General features: G+C 34.0%; 1 protein-coding gene across 5 annotated transcripts in view; it reads right to left on the bottom strand.

Annotated features, from left to right (window-relative positions):
- CNTN5 (contactin 5) overlaps nt 1–24,311 on the bottom strand; it is a 655,782-nt gene that overhangs the window by 172,998 nt on the left and 458,473 nt on the right. For all 5 annotated transcript variants that reach the window (XM_042793009.1, XM_032991061.2, XM_032991057.2 and 2 more), the window contains one exon: nt 3,826–4,029. In XM_042793009.1, the coding sequence (XP_042648943.1) occupies nt 3,826–4,029 (204 nt within the window). The remainder of the gene's footprint in view (nt 1–3,825; nt 4,030–24,311) is intronic.

The raw sequence follows: 24,311 nt of genomic DNA, 5'->3' as shown, positions 1-24,311 counted from the left end.
TATCATTATGTGAGACTACCAATCACATAGAATTAATCCATAGAATTAGGACAGACAAGATTCAGTTCATAGAACTATGATGACATGGAAAATATGTCTGATCAGATATACCAAGCTCAGTTGAGGTATAAACTAATTTGTTCTAGTGAAACACATTGAAAGTATCCTCTGATGTATGAAATTGTACAGGTTGTCTTTTTATCCATAAATATCACCATAGCAAAGCCACTAGGCAGTATCTACAGAGAGATAAAATTAACTATTCCTTACTTCTGTCCTGTACAGTAATAATGTTACAGTTAACATCTTTTCAAGAGAAATCATTAAAAAAGGAAGAAAATCTAGAATGAAGATGTGTGAACTTGAAATAACTGCCTTATGCTATAAAGCTTCAAATGTTTTATACTCCCTAGGTTTCTATTTTCTAAATTTGAAGAGGTTTTATGTTGTTTTTACTAGTCAAGATAATTTACTGCTCCAAATCAGCATTCAAGCCTGCAAAGATACATTTTAACAACCCTGTTTATTATTTGTAAACAGTTATTAAATAATTCCTTAAAGTTTCCAATGCATTATGAAGGCAGTTAATGAAATCATGCATCATTTTATTTCCTGCTAAAACTTTTTATATTCTCAGAATTTTAGAGTGTTTTTATAAACTAGCTTGAAGTGAAATTGAATTGTATGAAATGACTGATTGTCAAGGACATATGAACAAATGAGGTATTCATTTTATTCATAATCCATTGAAGGATTTCTTGATGTTTTTATTTAATTTGCTTCATATCAAGGAGCTAAGTTCCCCTTTGAGACACATCACAAAAGAAATAAAAGATTAATAAAATCCCAGGAAGTTCCTATATTCTTGCAGAGTTTGACAGAAAGCTTTAATACTATTCAGTTTCTTCCTCATAGATAAATAGAGACCAGTGTTGTCATAGGAGTATTTTTTGTCACAGGCTGGCCAGTCCCCTGGATACAGGTACTGTTTATTTATATCAAAATCCAAGAACAATGATAAATACCTCAAGTAGAATATTTTTGAGTTAATGATACATATGTCCAGAGAATACAGACTATATAAATATCTTTATTTATATAGTGCCATTAGTAAAAGCTATTTAAAACCATACGCTCTTCCTGTGGTTTCTGACAAATGTGCTGACTGCATAGGATAATGTCAGTTGTGATGCCAACCGTTAGGAATCATAAAGCTGTATGATTTTTAAACTTAAGTGAATATTGAAAAGTTGAAAGTGATTTAATTAATTTTATCACCAAAAAGCTTAAAAAAATACAAGCTATATTCAAAATCACATGACAGAACTCAGTGACATAGTGTCAAGTAAATTTTCAGATACTTGGGTGTTTGTTTTAATGCCATTCTTAATTTTTCATATCCTTATTAGAGTCCATCTTCATCTGTTTCTTTCACCACAAATTAATTTAATTTCTTTAGCTCGAATGAGCACCTCTTTTCAGCAGCTTTAATATCCCATATTTTGAAGTATAATATCTATATATTTTTAAAATCCTGCCATCACCCTTTAATATTTGTCAATGGACAAGGGAATATAACCTAAAAGAATTTCTATCAAAAAGTATAATACCATTAACGGAATATTTTAATTGTGATCCCAGATATTTTTTAAAAGACCCATATTGTTGCTTTCTGTGGAGGAGGTAAAAAAAGACAGATGTCTTAAATAATAAATGTGATTTAGCAACCAGAATTTTCCTGAATATTTTTTCAAAGTAGGTTTATGGAGACTGCAAGATTAGCTAGAAAGCCTGGGTCTCTTCACTGAGAAACTTGCTCAGTCATATGGTATAGCAAACAATATCTTAAAAAATGCTCAAGAACTCCATTACAACAAGGGTTTTTTTTCAGAAATGCCAACAGACAAAAATTAAGGCATGGAAGCCTGATAGAAATTCATGTGTGTAAAAAAAATAATAAGGAAATTGTTAAGGAGCAGTTCATCTATGTGCAAATGTCTGCCCAGTACTCCAGCACAATTCAGAAGTTTGGATTATCACAGTTGTATGACAGCGAGTCATGAAACACAAATTTACTTTAGGCTAGTATATACTACCTACTTGACAATTAACACTGCTGCCTTTATGTTTATTTACTCTCTCAATTTCTTATACTGTATTGTGTGCCTATGTACTGTTAGTATGATATGGATAATTAAACTGTTGAATTTCTGCACAAAATTGGAACCCAATAAAAGCATGAAGAAATTACCTAAAGAAACAATAGAGCAAGATATGAATAATAAATAAGACAATAACATTATTTTCTTTTTTTTTTTTTTGTCAGAGTTCAAAACTGATTAAAAATACAGTCAACGTTTGTTGTTTTTTTTTTTAATTTTCAAAAATTGATATTGAAAAGATCAGGCCTGTCATGTTAATTCAGTAAAACTAAACAACTGAAACTCAATAATTAGCATAGGTATTAAACCAGCAAAACAAAATGGGAAATGATACAGTAAAACATACAGTTTTTTGCTGCAGAGGCTGCATGCTGTGCAGGCAGAAATTTCAACTTGTTATGATGAATAAACATAAACTTAATACCATTCTAATCTGTGAACACACTTTTGCTTACCTTCTTAAACTAAGTCATCTGTGTTTAAGTCCAGATTTTGTAATGTTTCTACAGCACAGGACTAGTCTTATTTCTAGAAAAAGCTATAAGCAAGACAAAAGCCTCAGAGACTCTTTCTCTCTCTTTCTCTCCGATTTATGTAAGTATAGATTCACATAAACTGAATTGATGAATTGTATTTCTGAAGAACTAGAAAACATCATTAAATGTGGAAAATTGATAAAAATAAAAATATAGGCACTTATGGAATTATTAGTTATTATTCTCAAAATTAACATTGACAGAAAACAAAACCAAAAAGGAATTATAATGTAATAAATATGAGTCTTTTGCTGCAGAAAAGTAAATAATGGATTTGCCTTAATAAGCAGATATTCCAACAGCATCAGAATTACGTACAATTTACAGTGAAATATCATACTGCTCCATAAGAAATATTATTGGAAGGTGTTTTGTTTTGATTGTGGGAAAAAAATCCTAAGATACTTTTTGATAATAAGATTTAGGTACTTATTTACAGAAAAAATACTGCAGTGATACACCTTGATGAAATTCAAAACTACCTGGGTAACTAAGTATAATTGTAATCAAAGCTATAGTAGTGTTCTTGGTGGTTCTTGATCAGTGTGTTGAATTGGAACCTGGAAGTGTAACAGGTCTTTTGTACAGCAACAGGTAAAGTTTTAAGCAACACACCCTCTGTTCAGCTGTCTAAACATGCGTCATCTGAGATGCCTGAATGTATACCTCCTGGCATCCCGCTGCTGGTCTGTATGCCCTATGTGGTAATTGTCAGTCCCCTGTGAATTTCTTAGATGCCTGAGGGTATCTCAGTGTGGCAGTGGCCTCTTGGATTGAGGCAACTGAACTGAGCCCTAAAGAAACAGACATTACTGAGAGAGGAGATTTGTTTCTCTCTGTCAGTGACAGAGCACCAGAATAGCAAGAAGGAGTAACTGTTCTAAACAAAATACATCTGGAGCTGTCAGATTGCACCTCAGCCTTCAGAGGTCTAAATATGCTCACAACTGTTAAATGTTTTAAAAGAAACTGTCTCCAAGTTCACCTTTCCTTTGCTGATTGCTGCAGTAAATGCATGCATATATTGGAAAAAAAAAAAAAAAAAAAAAGGTTCTTAATTTAACTGGAGTATTTTTGACTTAGTATTTTTGCTTCCATGTGGTACCCAGAAATAATGACTTTCTTACCATCGTTTCTCAGTGTCAGAGGTGTAGGAGGACTCAAAACTCTGGCATTTGTCACTGTGTTTTTTACCAGGCATATATAGCTGCCAACATCAGATGTTTGCACTTTGGAGATGTAGAGATTGCCTGTCTCCTGAGAGATGAAACGTCTGCTATCTTCTGCCACAAAAGATGGGAATTCATTAAATACCCAGCTATAGATGATCTCTAAAAGGACACAGAAAAAAATAAGAGAAATTACAGAAACAATATTTTGTCATAGTAGTGGATACACTCAATAACTGTTCATTTACTTTATTTCAATAATCTAGGAAAAAAAAAAAAAAGGTAAATGTGTTTTAAACATTTTAAATGTTTGCTTTATAATTGAGAGCTTTTTTTCTCTCCTTGGAATTCTGAAAATAACATAAGGTTTGAGTCCATAAATTCCCTGGGAAGACAGAATATAGTTCAGCAAAAATAATTAAATTATTCAACAGACTCAGAAAACACTCATAAAATATTAGATAATTCCCCTTTCTATTCTTTCAGGTCAAGTCAAATATAATATACAGAGCATTCTTTTCTCTACTTATTCAAATTTGCAATGAAATATATCAAGATTCTTCCTATAGAGATAAGGATGACTTTTGCAAGTGTGTGTATAAACAACTTTTTTCTGAATATCTGTTTTTAAAATCAGCAGATTCTAATAACTGTTCAGCCTAACTTGCAAGTAATATTACTACACCACACTTCTATTTTCATCTGCTTCACTGAAGAATCTCAGAACCGTTCCTACATGCATCTTAAATCCCTACAATGAGTGACTAGTTCCTTAAACCAAAGCAACCAACTGCTTGGCCTCATAATCTGATGGATCAAAGACTAATCAAAGTGATTTTTAAAAACAGTAATTAAAGCCAATCCCTTGGTTCTTATTTTTATCCCATGAATCATTTTGTTCACCTTAAAAATATATACTTTTCCCTTTATGCTCATAATAATTGGTTGAGAAAAAAGATTATTTCCTTTTATTCTGTATGAGATAATATCATGATTTATTAAAAACCTATCTGCATTAATGTCTCAGCATTAGAAGTATCAGTAAAGTTAATGAGATTCTGATTTAGCAGGGGATTCCTTGTAGGGAATTATTCATGTGGAGTTCCACCAATTCAGACTTTAAAGCCTTAACCATATGCATACTTTTTACATGTTTTTCTCTTTTCAGTCTTATCTTTCACTGTTTCCTTTTGTCTTCACACTTTAAAAAAATATTCTTCACTACTTAAACTGGCACATTAGCTGTAAGGCAATTACTTCTGTAACTTCCCACTGTGACGGTCTTTAAAGAACTGACTCTAAAGTCAGAAAAGCCAAAAAATAGTTCAGGTATATAAGGTCCTCACTATTGCTCCAAGATGCAAACTGCTCCATTGGTATAGCAAGCTCCAAGATTTTAGACTCAGATTTCTTAGGTGACTACTCTCAGCATCATCAGCAATATGAAGACAGTGATTGCACATGTCAGTCTATCACTCTCATGCTTTCATCTCATCCTCACTACAGTCAAAACATTTTCTTGACATGAAGTTAGTTGGAAAATAAAAGGGTCAAAGGAATGAGAGGACAGGCCTCAAAATTAAAATTTTTCTGCTAATGATAGAAGTGGGAGTGGTATAGATATTAATGGTATGAGAAGTGTGAAACACATTAACATCCTAATTAAATATATGCCATAACCAGGTGTGCAGTTTGACTATAACAATATAGAAAGCATTAGAAATTCCAACTGATCTCTCTTGTATCATTCCTTGACATGATGGTCAGAAAGGAATAGAAAAGCACAATGCCTGCTTTTTCAACCGATATAAGCCAACATTGCAAGTGGTGATGTAGAGATGCAGGATGTTGTGGACTAATTTTGAAGAAGTTCAGTCTAGCTTTGAAGTCAGTTGAAAATTTTCTCATGAAAAGCTGATGGTATTCATACAAAAATGCTATGTTAAATAACTAAAAATATTTACCTGACAGTAGGGGAAGTCTTCTCCAAAACAGGCAATTAAGTTGCACACATTGACATTTTGTTTCAAATATATTTCCAGATATAATTGTAATTCTGAGTGGTTACACAGTACCCTGAGGAATTCAGGGCTCAGAGAGAGCTCTCTGAAGTGTTCAAAATTTCCTTCCTCTTCTGTTATGTTTCCGGCAAAATATTAATAAACCCAAAATATTTCTCTATGAAAATTTCATTGCGACATTTTGCCGTGATGTCTTATCTGACAGAAAAGATTTATGGCAGCAAAAAGTTCTATGAAGTGATGATGAACATACAAATTAAAGGAAAATGCACAGGCTTCAGCTGAAGACACCTGTTACCAATCAAATGGAAAGCAATCAGTCTTACTAATTTATGTGGCTTAAAAGTAGTTCAAACCAAATGTGAAGTAGTCATCATTGTGGGTTCATTGGTAGTTTTTGTAGAATAGAATTTTCTCTCTTTGTAGCCTAAAAACACATGCAGTTAATTATTAATTTATTAATTAGAACTACTCCCAAGGAATATATTTCAGGCAATAAATTTTTGTGCCTCTAAGGAAATAGAATACTTGGTCTTTTCTGGTGCTGAATCTTGGGGGGATATTGTCATTTTGTCACCTTCTAAATGATTTTTGCTGTTAAAAATGGAGTGATGTATGAATGGATACTGTGAAAGTGTACTGAGAAAAAAGTAATAGAACTTCTGCCAGATCTAAAACTCAAATAATTTATAATATTAAGCTGTGCTTTTATTTGTGTATACCTACAGCATCTCTATTCCAGCCAGAAGCCTAAACTCCAAATCACAGATGAAAGTGTTAACAATTTACTTCTTGATCATTGTTATTTAATTGATGTTGAAGGAATTACTCCTATTTTTAATATCTAAAAAGCAAAACCATGGAAATATACTTTCAAATATTTGAAGACTTTGCATCCGAGTGCTCAGATATGCAATTGATCTGGAATTCTGAAACTTCTTTGAAGGTGAAAAGCCCCTTACACACTTTATGAAGTTTATCTCCTATTAAATCTGGTTAATGAGTTCAGCAGATTCTTAAATATAATTCTGGGTGTTATGTCCATACAATATACATAGGCTTCAGCGGAAATATCCCAGGGAAACTGCAATTTCCAGTGCATGCTATGCAGAACAGTCAGAAACAACCACATCTGTCTTGGGATTTGGAGACCCAACAGTTTTTAGCTGACAAAAATAGATGGATGATCTTGCAGAAGTGATTTTAAAAAAGGGTGTGAAGAGACTGACTACAATTATGAGAAAATGAGTGTACCTTGACATTGATCCATTGTACAAATGTCTCACACTTCTAAATTTTCAACCCTAGTAGAGGATGAAACATGCATTGGTGTTCATACTCTGGGGCTCTGACTTCCCAGTTTGTATGCCAGCAAAATTAAAATTTAGTGTTATTAAATCAGAGAATTGCTAATGAAGTCTGTCCAAGTACAAAATCTGGGGTTTTGTTTTGTTTTGTTTTGTTATCTTCTGGCAGTATCATGCATAAGAGAATACCCAGATGATTGCAATGATATATAAAAATAAGAAAGTGAGAATGATGGAGAATCAACATTTAAAAAACCTGCTGTCTATCTATAGATAAGTCTGTCATCTATAGCACACACACAGTAAAATATTATGAAACAACAGTGAATATAGTCACATGTCACAAGTCCCACAGCAGTTCAGCAGAGGAGCACATGTAAACTGCAGGAAGAGAGGCTTGTATTTAAGTATTATCTGAAATCCTACTCTTATAACATAGTAAAATGCTGAATGAAATTTCTGAATTTCAGAACAAGAAGCCTAAGACCAAACAGATGACACTAGGCCTATTTGTCCACAGCTCACTGAAGTTGTTAGTAAATTTCAAGCCTGTATTTTCCTATAATGGTTTATGTTAAAAGATTTTAGAACCAGTGTTATCTGGATAAGCACAAAGCACAATTGTCATTGTATTAACTTTTTAATAGGACACTACATTCCAGAGATGCTTCTCAAGCCTGACAGATAAATAACAATGACCTTCAAGAGATTTTGAAGCTAAAAGTCAGTGCTATCAGAATACAAATAAACCAAACTACAACTGTAAAATCAGAATGTAATTACTCTAGATATGAACCTTCTGAAGTAATCTCCTTTTGAGAAAAGACTGAGTAAATGGTTTCTTCATGCTGTACTCATTTTGCTTTCAATAGGGAAAAAAAAGTTTAAATGAAAATTGGAAATTGCATACTGCAGTACACAGTAGTTTAGAGTATTTCTACAGAATATATACTGAACTTATTTTTTATTTTTATGCACATCTATTTTATTTTAAATGTGACGCCTATGCCAAAACCACAAAAATGATGCAGAGCCCTTCCTGGAAATTACAGTTGACTGCCAGCACAAAAGAAACATTTGCATAGATACTATTCATCAACACAAAGAGAGAGTAAAAAGAGAAATTATGAATTATAGAAGCAGTTGTAAATTGACATCCTCCTGTGTCTTATGGAGGACTGTTCTGTTAGTAAGTTCTGTTATATACAAAGTCTTGGTGTGAAAATGATTTAAGTTGTTTTTGTAACCACAAAACTGATACTTCATTTTATGAATGACCAGCCTTTTTTACCGAAGAGTGTCTCCAAGGAGCTTTGTATCTCTTTTCCGAAGGTCATTTGGAAAACCTTCCAAATGTCCAATTTGTTTCCAGGTTTTAGAAAGTACTTTTTAGTGGGTTATGTATGTGAAGATCTAGGTCACTTGGTGATAAGTAGTAAGAAGAGAGCATCTATCTCCTGCCAAAATGAATTTATAGTGTGAAATTTTGTTTACTATAATTTCTTAAATGTTTTTTATAGATCTGTTTTCTCTGTTTAACAACACTAATTCCTAAACTGTCACAATGTGAGGTACTTCCCATAATGGAGGAAGCTGGAATGCTGACATATCAGCATTTTTGTTAGTGCTGTATTGTGTTTTTGGAGATATCATTCTGATGCAGAAAATGTCAGTGTTACGGTAATGTAAAAGTCTGTCATTGTGGGTCAGTCAGAAATAAACCCATAAGTATTGTAATGAGAGCTGTTCTGGAAACATTTAGATAGCACCAAATATTCTCTCATGTGTTTGTTAGTCTCTGAATGTTTCCCAGATTTGCTTCAAGGCTTTTCTCCTGAAAAATTGCTTGTTTTATCCTTTTAGCACGAGGTTTCTAGACAGCCTTTTCATCAGTCCTGTGACCTAAGTGGTATTTTGGGTGACAAGTGAAGCTCTAACAAGAAAGTTGCCATACAAACTCCTTTAAAGCCACCTAAAATCTAAATATACAGTCCATGCAATGTTTAAAAATTGCATTTTCAAGGGCAAAACATGCAAACATACATCCCATAATTGCAATTCTGTGGAGTCATGGTGTTTATACAAGAAATAAATTTGTTTTGTTTCTTCTTTTTGTGATGCAGTGGAGATACAGTACTCCATCTCCTCCGGTGTCCTGGGAATATGGGAAAATCTATTTCTTTTCCTCTGTTTAGGATTTCCTCTGATTACTGCAATTCCACAAGATGGCAGTACTTGATGAATAAATGGTACTGATGCCTGATGACAGCCAAATCTGATGTAATCTGGGAGTTTTAACAACTTCTTCAAAGTTGCTTGTTATTTTTTTTTTTTTTAATTGATAAGAAAAGTAGCAAAAAGTGCAGTCAAGATTATAGAGTGAATTTACTATACATAGCTATAAATAATTAAATTTGCACGATGATTTTCCCTTTACCATTCAAAAATATTCTGTTTAAACAAAATAAAGTATCAGGACAAATATATGCCTAAATCTCCCCTGCTGAAAATATGAAACCTTATTTTATCTCAAGCCCAATTTTCACCTTTATCATCACACCAGCTCTTTGGATATTATATGTACCAGCCACAGAATAAGGGTACAATATATGGCACTCTTAAATGATGGAGAACACTTCACGTTCAGAGGGGGGAAGGATTCTTTTTAGCTAAAATGAATGATAACAATGGGTTGTTCTTCCAGTCTCCCATCACAACCATATAAATAATTTTGGTGCATTTCTTTGTGCTGCTGTGGCTTATTATTAGTGCTCATTAATCCTCCAAGAAAATATTTAATGAAGGTAATTTATTTGTTGCATTATAATGCACCCACATAGAGCAAACAGATACTGTTGATTTATCAGCTAGCAATGAAATTGCTTTTTTTCTGCTCTGGGGGCTCTGTATCTACTGCTCACTTACCTGAAACACAACTTTACCAATCACATATATGTCTTTGTTCAGATTTAATTACAGTGATAAATCTTCAAATATTTTCTTTATTATAACATTCACGCAGCCAATAACTAAAAATACGGTAGAAAAGGATACAAATATTATATTGTCATTACCAGTGTACACAACCAATATAGTCTCATTTACACAACTGACATGTATGAATTTTAGCCAATCATTGAAATATGTAAAGACCAATGAAATCTTTCTCATACATTTGCTTTTTAAAGAGACCACATAGTATACAACAAAAATATGGCTTCTGGGAAAGGATGTTAGGTTATTATGTATATTTGACTATCACTGGCATGATTTTTATATTAAAAAATAAATAAATTCCAGAAATAATCTAAATATTCTGATCAAGAGGAACTCAAAACCACATGTTCTTCAGGCTTTTCTTTTGCCCTCAGGCAATATCAGATAGTCTCATGACAGTCTTTAAAATGTCCAGTGAGTTCTAGTCCTAAATTAAGATCTTTGGAATAACCTATGTCATTGCTCAGTTAATAATTAGACAGTTTTCCTGAATATTTGTATATAATTCATTTTTTTTCAATACTGTTTACTATGTATTCAATTTACCATATCGGAAGTATTGAAAAGACTTTATTGATGACCTTTTTAAACTTCTACAGTTGCAATGGAAGACCATTATCCTTGTCAGACATCTGTTTTAGAGGTTAGATCAGAAAAAGCTCTTCAACTTTTCCTTAAAAGTCATGGTTTCAAATCCTCTACTTAGTTTTAGTATCGTCTCTACTGCTTCTCTACATCTTATAATGTAGGAACCAAAGCTGGACATAGTATTCTGAGATATTAATACTATTGATAATTGGAATAATAGTCTCACGTACTCCATAGGTAATAGTCATCTTACTATGTCCTAGAACTGAAGTATGCAATATGCTATTCTACTATGTTCAGTTTTCTGTAACATCAATATTTTTCTAAGAAAGAATGCTATATAATCACTTATTTCCCTCTGTTCTATCTGTAAATTTGATCTTTAATAAGTAGAGCAATCTGCATTTTGCTGAATTTTGAGGTTTTTGTTGCAAGCAATTTCTCCAATGTGCTGATCCTTTTGGATTCTCATTCTGTGCTCTGCAGTGATTGTAACCTCTTGCAGCTAGGAGTCATTCACAAACACTAAATATGCCTTTCTTTCCACCAGGACACTCACACTTTCAAAGATAAAGAAACTAAATTTGGTATGATTTGTTCTTGACAAATCCGTATTAGCTGTTTCTTAATACGCCATTATCATTGTACTGCCCAAAGATTCAGTGTTTGATACTATGTCACAGTAACTTTGCAGAACTCAAACTCAGCCCAACTATGGGTCCTTCTTTATTTAAAACAAAACAAACCAAAACATTTGATTTTCTTGACATATTTTGAAATAAATTTTGAGATACATATTCTCAGTAACCTTTTAATGCAAAGAAAAGAATGTCTAGGCATGCTGTAATTTCAGGATTTAAAGCATTTTATCAATATATGTTGTTTTCCTATCTAAGTAAAGCAAATGTGAAAATGGTCATAAATTTATAGAAAAATAGCTGATTGTGGAAACAAATAAATTTGTGGTTAGGACTAAAAGAAGATTTTTAAGGAAGAAAATACTGGGAACAGAAACACTGACTGCAAGGCAGATAAACTACAAGTAAGAAATTTTAAAAATCCTTTGATAGCAAAAAGAATTCTAACAACAACTCTACTATCGATACTCATCTGTTATTAGGTAGGAATGGAAATCAATATTTATGTAGAAAAATCCTGAATGCTCTATATAAATTGATGCTCTATGCTTTATAACATAACAGGTAATACTGATGTCACTGTATAATGCTGTTTTCTATGAAGAGCAGAAAAAAAAGATGGCAACAAGCAATAAACATAAACAGTCTAAATATGTAATACCAGAGAACTTAATTCAGAATTTAAACATTATCATTGCAGTTCTTTTAATCACTACTAGCTTTATAGAGCTATTGAAACATCTAGGACTAAGGAGGTGATTGTCCCTCTGTACTCGGCACTGGTGAGGCTGCAGCTCTAATCCTGAGTTCAGTTTTGGGCCCCTCACTACATGGAAGACACTGAGGGGCTGGAGCGTGTCCAAAGAAGGGTAACGAAGCTGGTGAAGGGTCTAGAGCACAAGTCTTATGAGGAGGGGCTGAGGGAACTGGGGCTTTTAGCCTGCAGAAAAGGAGACTGAGGGGAGACCTTATTGCTCTCTACAAGTACCTGAAAGGAGGTTGTAGTGAGGTGAGTGTTGGTCTCTTCTCCCAAGTAAAATGTGATAGGAAGAGAGGGAATGGCCTCAAGTTGTGGCAGGGGTTAGCTTTAGACTGGCTATTATGAAAAGTGTATTCACCAAAAGAGTTTTAAACAGGCTGTCCAGGGAAGTGACTTAGTCACCATCCCTGGAGGTATTTAGAAGATGTATAGATGTGGTGTTCACAGACATTGGACTTGATGATCCTAAGGGTGTTTTCCTACCTTCTATGATTCTATATTTAGCAATTTCCAAAGACAAGAATTAGAAATAATTTTGTTCTAACATTAGAAAGGGTAATCATGAAGACCCACATCATTATAAGTTCATCAGCTTAAGTCTTAGATGAAACAATTCAATGACAGATATGAGACTTGATTAATAGCCAGTTTAAAAAGTGAGATATAATTAACAATATTGGAAGAAAATAAGTCTATTCAAACTAACTCAGTATATTTTAATTGTTCTTTTTATTGACAAAGACAGCAAAGTTTCTGTAGTGTACCTAGAATTCATGCTTTATAAAAGAACATGCTGATTAAAAAGAATTGGAATGACCTCAAAATTAACTTATTGTGCATTGAAAGGATTAAAAATTGACTGCAAAGCATGGTCAAAAGGATCAATTCTGTAATTCTTTGTTGTCTACTGCCAAATATTTTAACAGTTAAAACCAAACCTATGCATTTGTAAACACTGATCTACAGGAGATATAAAACTTGGCAGTGACAAATGTGTGGGACAAGTCACTGGTAAACTGATTTGGTTAGCTTATTATTATTAGAAACCTCTCTTTGTGATGAAAATGTGTAGAATGTACAGTAACACAAGTTGATTATTTCTTAATAATCTGAACAAGCTGCAGGTGTGAGCGCAATGAAAAGTCATATTCCAGAGCAGTGTTACCGGCAGCGAACCCCAGAATCCTTCACTCAAATGGGCTGCTGCATTACACAAAAATTTCATTTTATGACTACTGTAATGATACCAATAGATTAATGCATTTAGAAGTCATAACTAGGACATGCATCAAAACAAAACAAAACAAAACAAAACAAAATGAAGTAATGATAGGATGATGGTCATCCAAATGCGTGGAATATCTCTTTGTCAAGTACAAAAGTGACATTATCTCTTTTTCACCTGAGATGCAAAATCTCTGCATCCTTAGCTTTGCTCTACTCATCGTTTAATAACAGAAGTTCTGTTAAGTAAATTCTGTAATTTGGCTGGAAATACTCAATAATACTCCAGTTATCAGAGTATCAGTCTCTCATGGAGTTTGTATGTAAGTTTCAGTTTGGATTTTCGTACTTTGAAGAAAGAAAGAAAATTGAATTTGTCGCTTTATCCCTTATTCACCTTGGTTCCTAATGCCAGGAATGATTAAGAGTAGCAGAGAGATTCATTTAACAAAATTTAATTTCAGAATTCTGGGTGTAGAAATGAAAATAAAAGGCTACTGCAGTTCTAGTTTATACTTCAAAACACAATGTTTTCTAACAGCCTTCAGCACTCTTTACATGCAATTGCTGTCATAGGAATTGTGTTGGCAAAATCTGAGTACTTAGAGTCCATAGAGTTGCCTTTGTTTGGCTGCACATATTGAACTTAAGATACACCAAACTGCCTCTCAGATTTATATTCTCTTGGTGCTAGGTGTTTTAATATAAATTTAAAGGCTCTTTCTGGGTCTATCTGCAGGTCAGTATTTGGTGAATTCTATCATGGCCCTGGTACAATATGATTGATGGATCTTTCTTGGGCTTACTTCTTTGTTCCTGTGGTATTTATAATCCTAAATTCTCAAATCAATGGCAGTACCATTACTATCACTTTTATATGGGAAACCTGAAGAAGGCGGAAGGAAGTGACTTCTAAGCAGCCATAGTCAAAGTGAATTTTCCACTAATACCTAATTATAATTTCTAATACCCCTTCTTCTCCTCTCCAGCTCTGTGTACATCTACACGAAATGCCAAAACACACACAAGAAAAAGTTATAATCAATGAATCCTTAGTATCTGTGTAGATGTACACCAGAGATGGGTATCAATCCCCTCATCCTCGCTCTGAATTTGATTTTCAAATATTCAAAAAAAAATTGGCAGTATAAACCACATAATCCCCCAGATGCTCAAAGTCTAGTACTCAGTTCCTTCTTGGTATATTTTCTAGGTTTAAATATACCAAAGAATGGATCCTCCATTACATCTTCCTGAACATAGTGCAGCATGTGAACATATACTTCAAGGAATAACATAAAACCAAATTTATAGTCCCCAAAGGACAATTATTAAGTATTAAGGATGACAGTGACAGATTATTTTTTTCACCCTAATTAAAAAATAACTCAAAGTGCAGATGAAGAGGAAGATACGTCACATTAGCAAACTGCCCTAGAATGCTGATGGTGCTGTTCAGCCATGTTGTACCAATAAATCACTACAAATAACCTCAGCAACAATAAATCATTTAAAATTTAACAATGTAGAGACTATAACTCTATACCTGTTTCTACATACAGACAATACACTGTTGTGTTCATGTGCACATTTTTCTGTGCTACTGGAAACCCAGTGAACTGCTTCCATCCATCTTCTACTTGTCACATAATTATTATTTAGAGATAATACATAGCCTTCTGTTGTCCTACTTTCAGCATAGGGCAGTGCCCCCTGATTAAAATCTCTCCTCCTCAACCCCTTAGCAATAGCAGTCAAAGTGACACCTGATATGTTACACTATATATACATATCACATTAGAAAATCAGACATTTGTCCAATTCCCTGATTATTATTTTTTTTTCTAAAAGAAATATAATTATTAAAGTAATGTAAGCAACTGGAAATTCTGTTCCATCCTGTGCTGAGTACGTGCATAATTCTCAGAAGATTAATTATGTTTTTCAAAGCCCTTTTTCTTATAGATATGAAGCATGATATTGTAAAGTCACAAGATCTGGACTGCAAATCAGTGCGATTTTATTATTTTCTTGAAATTTTCTTTGTAGGTCATCCTCTGTTATCCTCTGTCAAATGGGTAGTGCTCCTTTCCATCTTGAATTTGGCAGAGCTGAAAATAGACTTCAGTACTGAAACTACATGGTAGTTTTGTAAACTCCTACAGGACCTTGTGGTTCTGCAGGAAAAGCCAAACTGAGACAAATTCTTCAGCAGTATTATATATATCCTTCTTTCCTTTCTCCCTTCTTCCTGAATTTTAACCCTGCAGTCTCCCACAGAAGACTTCCTTAATTATTAAAAGTGGAAAATAGCCTAAAAATTAACGCTTCAATAAACCAATAAACGAAGTGAAATTTTCCAGTTACAGATTGTGTACTTTAGGGTAATAGCATCAACACAACAGGAATTGTATTAGCTAGCTAATGAAGTAATCAGCAATGATTTTAACAGTATTGGAACATAGCATGAGAACATGGCAGAAAGAAGTGAGCAATCAAATTATCAGAATTCAGTATGGTATTAATTATTATATTGTTACAAAGATGGCAATGTGGTAAAAAAGAAGACACATTTCCACTGTTACTGCTCTGGAAAACATCTTTTGTTGTCAGAAGATAAAGGACAGGCATATGCTGCTGCATAGGGGTTTTGATTTGGCTGTAATCATTCAGGTTTTTGTCTGAACTCTATCTTATTACGCTTATATCTGTTCAGTCATTTTATCCTTGAAAAATCCAAGCAATTGCCTTTAACATATTTACTGTTAAATTATAACTACCTTCATGCCAGTTACAATTGTATTGTGTAGTAAAAAAGAACAAACATACCCATATATATATTTCTAAAGAATTTCTAGTTTCCCCTTTGAAAAAGACAAATGAAAAGTAGATATCCCAACTACAATTGTTTTCATACCACTTCAGTTTTTTGAAACAATCTTCCTGGACTGATTAAATAAGACTATATGAAAATCTATGTCTCCATAAGCATTGTATCACCTCAAAAGGTTTTAAGTTCACTTTCATATTGTACATACAAGATAAGGAATAACTGACTTTATGATATAGGGAAACTTGTTAATGGCATCTTATAAAACTCAGATCAGTTCAGTCCAAATCTTCTTCTGAATCAAGACTGTTGAATTCAGTTAATCATGACTAGTCTGGGAAGAGTTGCATTTTATAAAAATTTCACTGTTTTCATCCTTTTCCCCACAATGGTAATGGAGAGAAAAAGCTAGACACCAGACCCTTAGAAATTAATAATTTCTCATCTCTTCCTCCTTTCTATGTTTCCTCTTGCTTCAGGTGTCTGATCAACATTGTATTTCTGGCTGCTTCTCCTTAGTTACATTGATTAATATGTGCACTCTCTCTCTGTTCTTTTCCGTGGTATGAAGTGGAGAGGTAATTTGGATTAATTAGGAATTTTCTATCTTAAACAAAATGGGTTTTCTGACATTTAACTTACTGACATGTTTGTAAAATTGTGTTGTTCCAGCCACTAGCTTAGTAAAACATCAGAACTAAATAGCAAATGGATTCTAATAGGAAGGTTATTATGAGAGAGTCAATTTTGTGAGAGCCCTGTACCTCTGTGACTGTAACTGCTGTATGCTATTCCAATCTTAAACCTATTAATGTTGGGTTCCTTCTATTTTAGAAGTTATATAGCCTGTGCCATGAAAAAAACTTTTTGCAACACCATTTCCTACTTTAATGGGTACCTTTACAATACTAGTTGTAGAAATGGGGGTTGTGATACCACAAATACACATTTCTGTTAAACCTGACAGGACAATGTTGTCTTGTTTAATCACTAGACTGAGGGGTTTCTGATAGTTATGTCTAATTTGTTGGGACATCTCAGTAACAGGCTAGTAACTTGTCTCTAGGGAAGAGGAACTTGCTCACTACAGAAACTTTTCATCATTATTGTCCCATTTGTCAAGCTGTAGACAAATAGCCACATACAGCTGGCACCTGAAAGGCAATAGAGCATGAAGTTAAGGGCCAACATACTCAGTGCATTTTTAAAATTAATTAATCTCCCATGCTTCTTCCCTCTTCTCTTGGCATCTTCTTTCACTTTGATTCTCCTGAACTGGCAGCTGGGGTAATATTTGCTGACAATAGTGTGGCTGTGAAACTACAGCACACGTCCCTTAAGCAGAGCCCTGTCAGGGCTGCCCCTTCATCCAATGTTGTGTGCTGCCTTAATTGGCCAAGGTCAACCAGCTTTCTCTCACTACATTTTCATAGTCCTTGAGGGGAAAAACAACAGCAGCGAGAGTTCCAGTGGGTCTATGGACAATAAGCTTTCAGTCTGTAGTGTAGCTTAGCATACTTTTTAAAATAATTATTAGTGTTTTTAAGAGGGTGGGGATGATTAATTAACAGTGATAACATTTGGAAAAGTTTCTCTTAAAAAATACCAAATTACAAGTTCCTTGGGAGAATTTACTACAGTTGAACCAGTAATCAATTTATGTTACTTTATTATATTTCAAATTATTAAAAATAAATAAGTAAATAAATAAGAGAAAATCTAGACCCCTATGCTGAGAAAATGTAAATCCGTAATAATCATTTATATGTATGCCCACTAAACAGAAATTTCCTAGAATTTGGGGCACATGGAGATCATTAAATTGTAATTAAAATCTAATAGCAACACATCACCAGTAGACTGGTATAACTCCTTATTCACAAACATAACTTGTTACAATATTCCCCTACAGAAAATTCTATCATTCCTAAACTTAAATTTCATGTCCTCAGATGCATGCCTTCAACAAGATTGAGGAAGGAAACCCCATAAATTGCTTCAGGGAAGTCAGCAGTAAAATTACTGGTAATGTATTGAGTAATGAAAACACCATAGAAAGAAAAAAATAAGTTAATTGTGTTTGTTCATTCCATAATGAAAACTACAGGCATAGTCATCAATTAGTTGCACAGATAAAGAATATAAATTCCTATATTGACCCATGTCAGGGGCCATGGACATTCACTTTAATGATAGGAATTAGCATTACTAGACAGGAAAGTTTCAAAAGCAGTCTAGTAAAAGTGATAATGTCAGGGATGCAAGAAGGAAACATCTCTGTGATTCTTTCAGGGAAAAATGTGGGTGAAGAGACAAGATGACTATATGGAACTAACCCAGAATCAGGACAGGAATATAGAGTTTGAAGGGCTTCAAACTTGTCTTCTAACACTTTTTTTCTTTTTCTTTCATTATTGAAAAGTAAAGTTCAAGCTTCTTTAGCATTCAGTTAAAGACAAATAAATATAAATTATAGTAAAACCTAAGAAGGAAGTGCAGGAACCCTTCAACTCATGATAGCTAATTCATTCAGCTGGTACCTGTGGCTCTCAAAGTAGTATTTTTAAAACATTTAATATATACATTATGATCATTTAAATGTTATGGACATGTAAAGAAGCAATAGAGAAGTTGTGCCACCTTGTCTTCTATATATGACATATTAAGTATTTATTAAAAAAACTTTCCTGTCCTGTACAGTTCATAATAATTTTCTACTACTGTTACTAATGTAGCCTGTTTCTTTTACTCAGGATCATGCTCCCACAATAAATGAAAATGAGTGAAGAACAAACTATGTCATGTAATTACAAGACAAAGAAAACAGAATTAACATGGGTGTCCTGTATGTCTTCATATAGGTCTCCTTACTACGGGTCAACTGTTCATTAAGTCTAGGGCACATATTTGGCTTCCATTTAACATTAATAAAAGTCCTACGGGGGAAAAAAAAAAAATAACACAACAAAACAAGCCTCAAACTTCAGTGTTCCTCTAGTTTTGCTAGTAGAAGAAGCATCAAGATATTGGACAATTCTACCTTCCCAACAAACCTAGCAGTTAGGAGGAGAGGATAGTTACATACAGTGAATGTGAAATGTTCTGTTTGCCATCAGCAGTTTCATAGATATTGACTTCTATAAACTCCTAATAGACGGTAGTGACTGATGAATAAGTTCTGCTTAGCTTAAGGCAGAGTCATGGTTATAGACATGACCTGTCCAGCTGTTGTTTTGGGAACACTGCAAGTGACCAGTGCATTGATAGTTACCAGCAAAACTGTCCTCCCTGTTCTCAAGGTGAGAGGAGAAATCTGACTTTCACCTACACATTGGTCTTTCCTGGAAGCAAATTATATACCTTTCTATGACAAAGTTGACTTGAAAAGTTAGATTTGAAAAAATATATCATAGAAAAAACCTGGATGTTAATTTACTGTTCAATACATACAGAACTATACTGATATCATAAATTATTGTCAGGTAGCAATCTCACCTGTAGTGACAGATTAACATGGTGAAGTGGCACCCAGTAATGTCTAGAGAGAGATGGAGATTCGGAGACCTAAGTTCATGCAGGCTTCCTATGATTTTGAAGAAACTGGTAATGTCTAGATCCACATAAATATGGAAGTTCTCTAAGTTTGTGCACCGATATGCGACTGTTAGGTGCCTACATCCTAGGACTGAATCCACAGCCTTGAAATCATCTTGTGACCTTCATATACATGAAGTTAGACATCTGTGAATTGCATTCACAAAATCCAGCTTGGTAAATGAAGAGCCAGAGGGTGTATAGATGTCTTCAAAACAGGATTTGCTGTGTCCTACGTGCAGATACCTGAGCCAATTGCCTGTAAACAAACTAATGAGCATACTGAGGGCAGTCCAGCCCAAATATAACAATCTTGTTCTCATAGCTAATTTGCCTGGAGAAGTTGTCTCTTAACAATTCTGTATCTGAATGAGGTCATTTAGAGACTGCTTCATTATTTCTATGTATAATTTGTGCAGAATGGGCCTAGCCAGGGCAGTCCTAAGTAGAGCGTTACTGTACTTCAGTTGGACTTGTTTTCCTACTTGTAGTGGAGTTGCAGTCCAAATCTGTAGTTCTAACACAAACACAGCTTTCAGATTCCTTTTGCAGACCTTGAGCTGTTAGAAGTGATTGGTTTGAGTTTACTTCCAAATTGGTTTTCTGTGTATGTCCAAAGTACACACAAACAGGAGTTTGGAACAACTTAAGAAAACTATTATTTGATGTGACTTTCTCCAATTAATATGAGGACTAGGGCAGCTGTGTAGGAAATAGAAGAACAGGACAAAAGCTCACAGACCTTGACAGAAAGAGTTTTATTTTAGAAGCTTGCTAGTTTAACAACATACTATACAGACGTCCAGAAGACATGTGGGAAGGACTATGAACCCCATACCACTGGCATTAATCATCTTTGGTGAAGCATTTCTCATGAAAACTACAGTTTTATAACACTAAAAGGGAGGCATAAATGATGCAGCCTGTAACATAGTTTCCAAACTGGGTAAGATCAGCTTTGTCCTTTAGAAAGAGATTTTAAAAAGTTCTAGATTAACATCTGTACAGATGTTACAAGCTGTGGCAAGATTATGTAGCAGTGCTCCCTCTAGACGGCAGTGCCCCTTTGAGGTGGGAGGGAGCAAGCATCTGCCTTCCCCTGTGTGCATCAGTGCTGTTCTCATTCTAACAATGGGAATCGGCATTCTCTATTAAGCTCATACTGAAAGCTTTGAATAAAAGCCTTAAAAAGCTTTGCTGAAAGTATTAATTCTGAAGGAAACATGTAAATCTGGATCAAATCTTCTATTCATTTTTAATCTCGCTATGGTAAACCTTGTAATTAAGATGATTAAATGACTGAATAAAACCCTATATTTACATCCTTTAGAATACCACAATGAAAAGCCATAATCCTGTTTATGGAAAAAAAGCAGTAGAGGCCTTTTAAAATGGAGACATCAAAAAAAACCTTGTTATTTAAGCAGTTGGTAATTAATAAAACTCTTCCATAGCAAGGGTATCTAAGAATCTAAGAGTTAACTGTCTAGGAAACACATCTTGGAGGAAAAACTAATGGGGGGACATGAGGAAGAATCAAATGTTATGTTTATGGAAAAAAAAAAAAAGGGTAAAATGTTAAGTTTATAGATGATGAATTTATCCACGACTAATGTATTTCACAAGGGACAATTTAAGGATTTGCAACAAAAAAAGTATTAGTGGAAAAGCTTCTGGAGTAGACATATTAAAATGATACAGGACTCCCAATGAAGTCAGAGGCAGTATTTTTATGGAGTGATGATCCAGGAAAAGAAGGTGATGAGAACCTGCTGGTGGCTTTGTCACAAAGAATCTGCACAAAATCCTTTTTGTTGATTTTTTTTCCCTCACTATTCTGAAAGAGGGGATAGTGTCTCTCCCAAAAATATCCCTAATTTTTCCACTCAACTATTTCTCAGCAAAGATGACAACAACTTAACTAACTTATTTATTAAAACCAATAAATAATTATATCATCTGAATCTGCACTGCAATTATTCTGAATATATTTCAAGTGCGCTTTTTTGTTTATTTCCACTGTATAATATTTGAACAACAATCTAATGAAAACCTACATGAATAATCTATATATATATAAATTTTGTTTGTTTGTTTATTGCATTACCTCTTGATAATATATCACAGCATGAATAAATAGAAATCAAGTCTGTATACGTATGAAACTTGTTTTCTGATTAAATTCTTGTCAAAATAATTTAGTGTAGTGTTTTTTCAGTCAGTGGTGTTTTGAAAAGACTTTCAGATTTTTCTAGAATTGTTATCTGCAAGAATGGAATGTAGGTATTATTCAATCAAAAGTATTTATCTTCTATTTGAAAACATGTTAATAAACCTATAGCTCTTTTAATAAAGTGTTCTTTTACTAAGTCATCATTCTTTTTCCACGATGATGTTGTCATTTTCTAAAAGGGATCAATCCTGAAATTCTTAAGCAAGTTCATAAGTAGTTATTGACTTTGGAGATTGAGAAATGGGATTATGTTGAAGTATGAATTGTTTATGAGGTTGTGGAGAATGATTAGGTTTGATATTATATCATGGATTTATCTCCTGGGATAAGTAAGTGAAAATTATTTCTAAAGGTGCTGATCAATGTGAATAAATCAATATAGTGGAGCTTGTGTTGTTCATCCATAAAAAATTCTCTATCATCAAATCACCCCTATAACTCTTGACCTTGTTAATGTCAGATGCTCAGACATTTCAGACATTCTTTAAATAGTGTTTAGCTTAGATATATCCACAGCGATAGCTTAGTATCCACTTGAAAGTTTGTCTTACAAGTGATTTCAAGGGTCAAAATTTCTTAGGATTATTTGAACACAATATCATCTTTGCAAATCAGACACAGAAACTGAAATTAAGTATCCAGAAATGGAATGTTTAAAAAAAAAATCTATTTTATATATTCCTGCACAAAAATCCTTGAAGTTACTCTGCTCTGAAAAAGAGTTTGTGGCTGGAAGAGAAGTTTCATATTCACCGTTTAATTTCAGAATTGAATTCACACGCTTTCCCCTGAAAGTTCTGCTTTTGTCCAAAACTATTTTCCAGAAAGTGGCTAGTCTGACAGTCACCTTTCATTAATGTCTTGTACCTTATTGCCAGAGTTTCATGGAATGATTTATTGTTAAAACATCACCAAGTGCGGATTTTTTTAGAAGGCCAATGGAGGTAGCTATCCCCTTTCCCGGGAGACTCCAGCCACTGTACTAATACTTCTTGCAGTGCCATTACAGTACCACAATGACTTAGAGCCCCTTGGTATTTCATAAGTAGGGAGCTGGAGGGAAAATTCATGTGATTCTGCATTACATGATGAATAAAAGAAAAGGAAGCAAAGTCCCCTTCCCATTCACATGAGTGTGTGTTTACTTCTGTGTTTCACTGCAATTTTTCAGCTTTCAGTGTTTACTCCTCTACACTGCAGAACCTTTCCTGACATTCTATGGTGATAAAATTATGCCAACAGGGGCTCAAGTAGTAGGGCTCAACAGGGGCTGGAAGTAATTTCCCTGCTGGCATAGCATATCAGAGCTCAGACAATATAAACTAAACCAACTGAACACTGTCTGTGAGCACAGTAGTTTCCACAACAGGGTTTTTGCTGGCCCACTGATGAAAATATAAGACACTAGTTTTGCACCATCAAAGGCAATGTGTGTGTTACAGTAGAACATGGCACTGGAATCTGCCTAAATATAAGTTTAAAAGCATAATTTTAGGTAAAAATTTATAAACAGTTTAATGACATATAGAGTGCATTTTGTGCAATGACAGCTGTTAAAAGGTGTATGACTATTTCACTACTGATGTCCATCTATCCTTACACTCTCAGTTTTTTGGAGGAAATCAAATTCAGCTGTTGTTTCGAAACCATCTCACTTTTTCTGCCTACGTCTTTTGCCTCTCAGTTTACTTATCATAATCAAGCCTTAACATCATGCACTCAAATCCATCATATAGAGACTGCTGAGTCAAACTCAAAAATAGATTATAAAAGCAAGTATAAAAAGAGAATGTACTGAGGAGAAAGAAAAGCAGAGAGATGGCCAGAAGATAACAAGGGTTAATTATACTGCTAATTGTAATACAGTAATAACAATCATTCCAGAATAAATAGAAATTGAACACATTTCTCTAACAGGAATTCAGAGGATATTTTATTTTCTGCAGCTCTTCCACCTGCAATGTGACTTTTTTTCCAGGGAGTAAATTTGGAGGAAGAAAAAATCCCCTCTGTACAGACCTCATTTCCCATAGAATGAAAGGATAGGCTATACTGCATCTATTGAAAACCAAGATATTTCATCTAGCATTGTATCTCCAGGTGTTATATGATATGCAAATATAAAGATGTATTTAGCTATCTGCAGACATTGCAGGAGTACCAATTTGAAAAACAAAAATGTTACCTCTCTGGAATATTTATACTTTCATTTGGAAATCCACAGCTATTTCATGCGATTTATGATATCTCTG

The sequence above is a fragment of the Tyto alba genome, unplaced genomic scaffold (genome assembly GCF_018691265.1).
Source record: "Tyto alba isolate M040663 unplaced genomic scaffold, T.alba_DEE_v4.0 Super-Scaffold_2, whole genome shotgun sequence".
Taxonomy (NCBI): Eukaryota; Metazoa; Chordata; class Aves; order Strigiformes; family Tytonidae; genus Tyto; species Tyto alba.
Note: the sequence above shows the minus strand (reverse complement) of the source record. Positions and strands in the feature narration are given on the sequence as shown.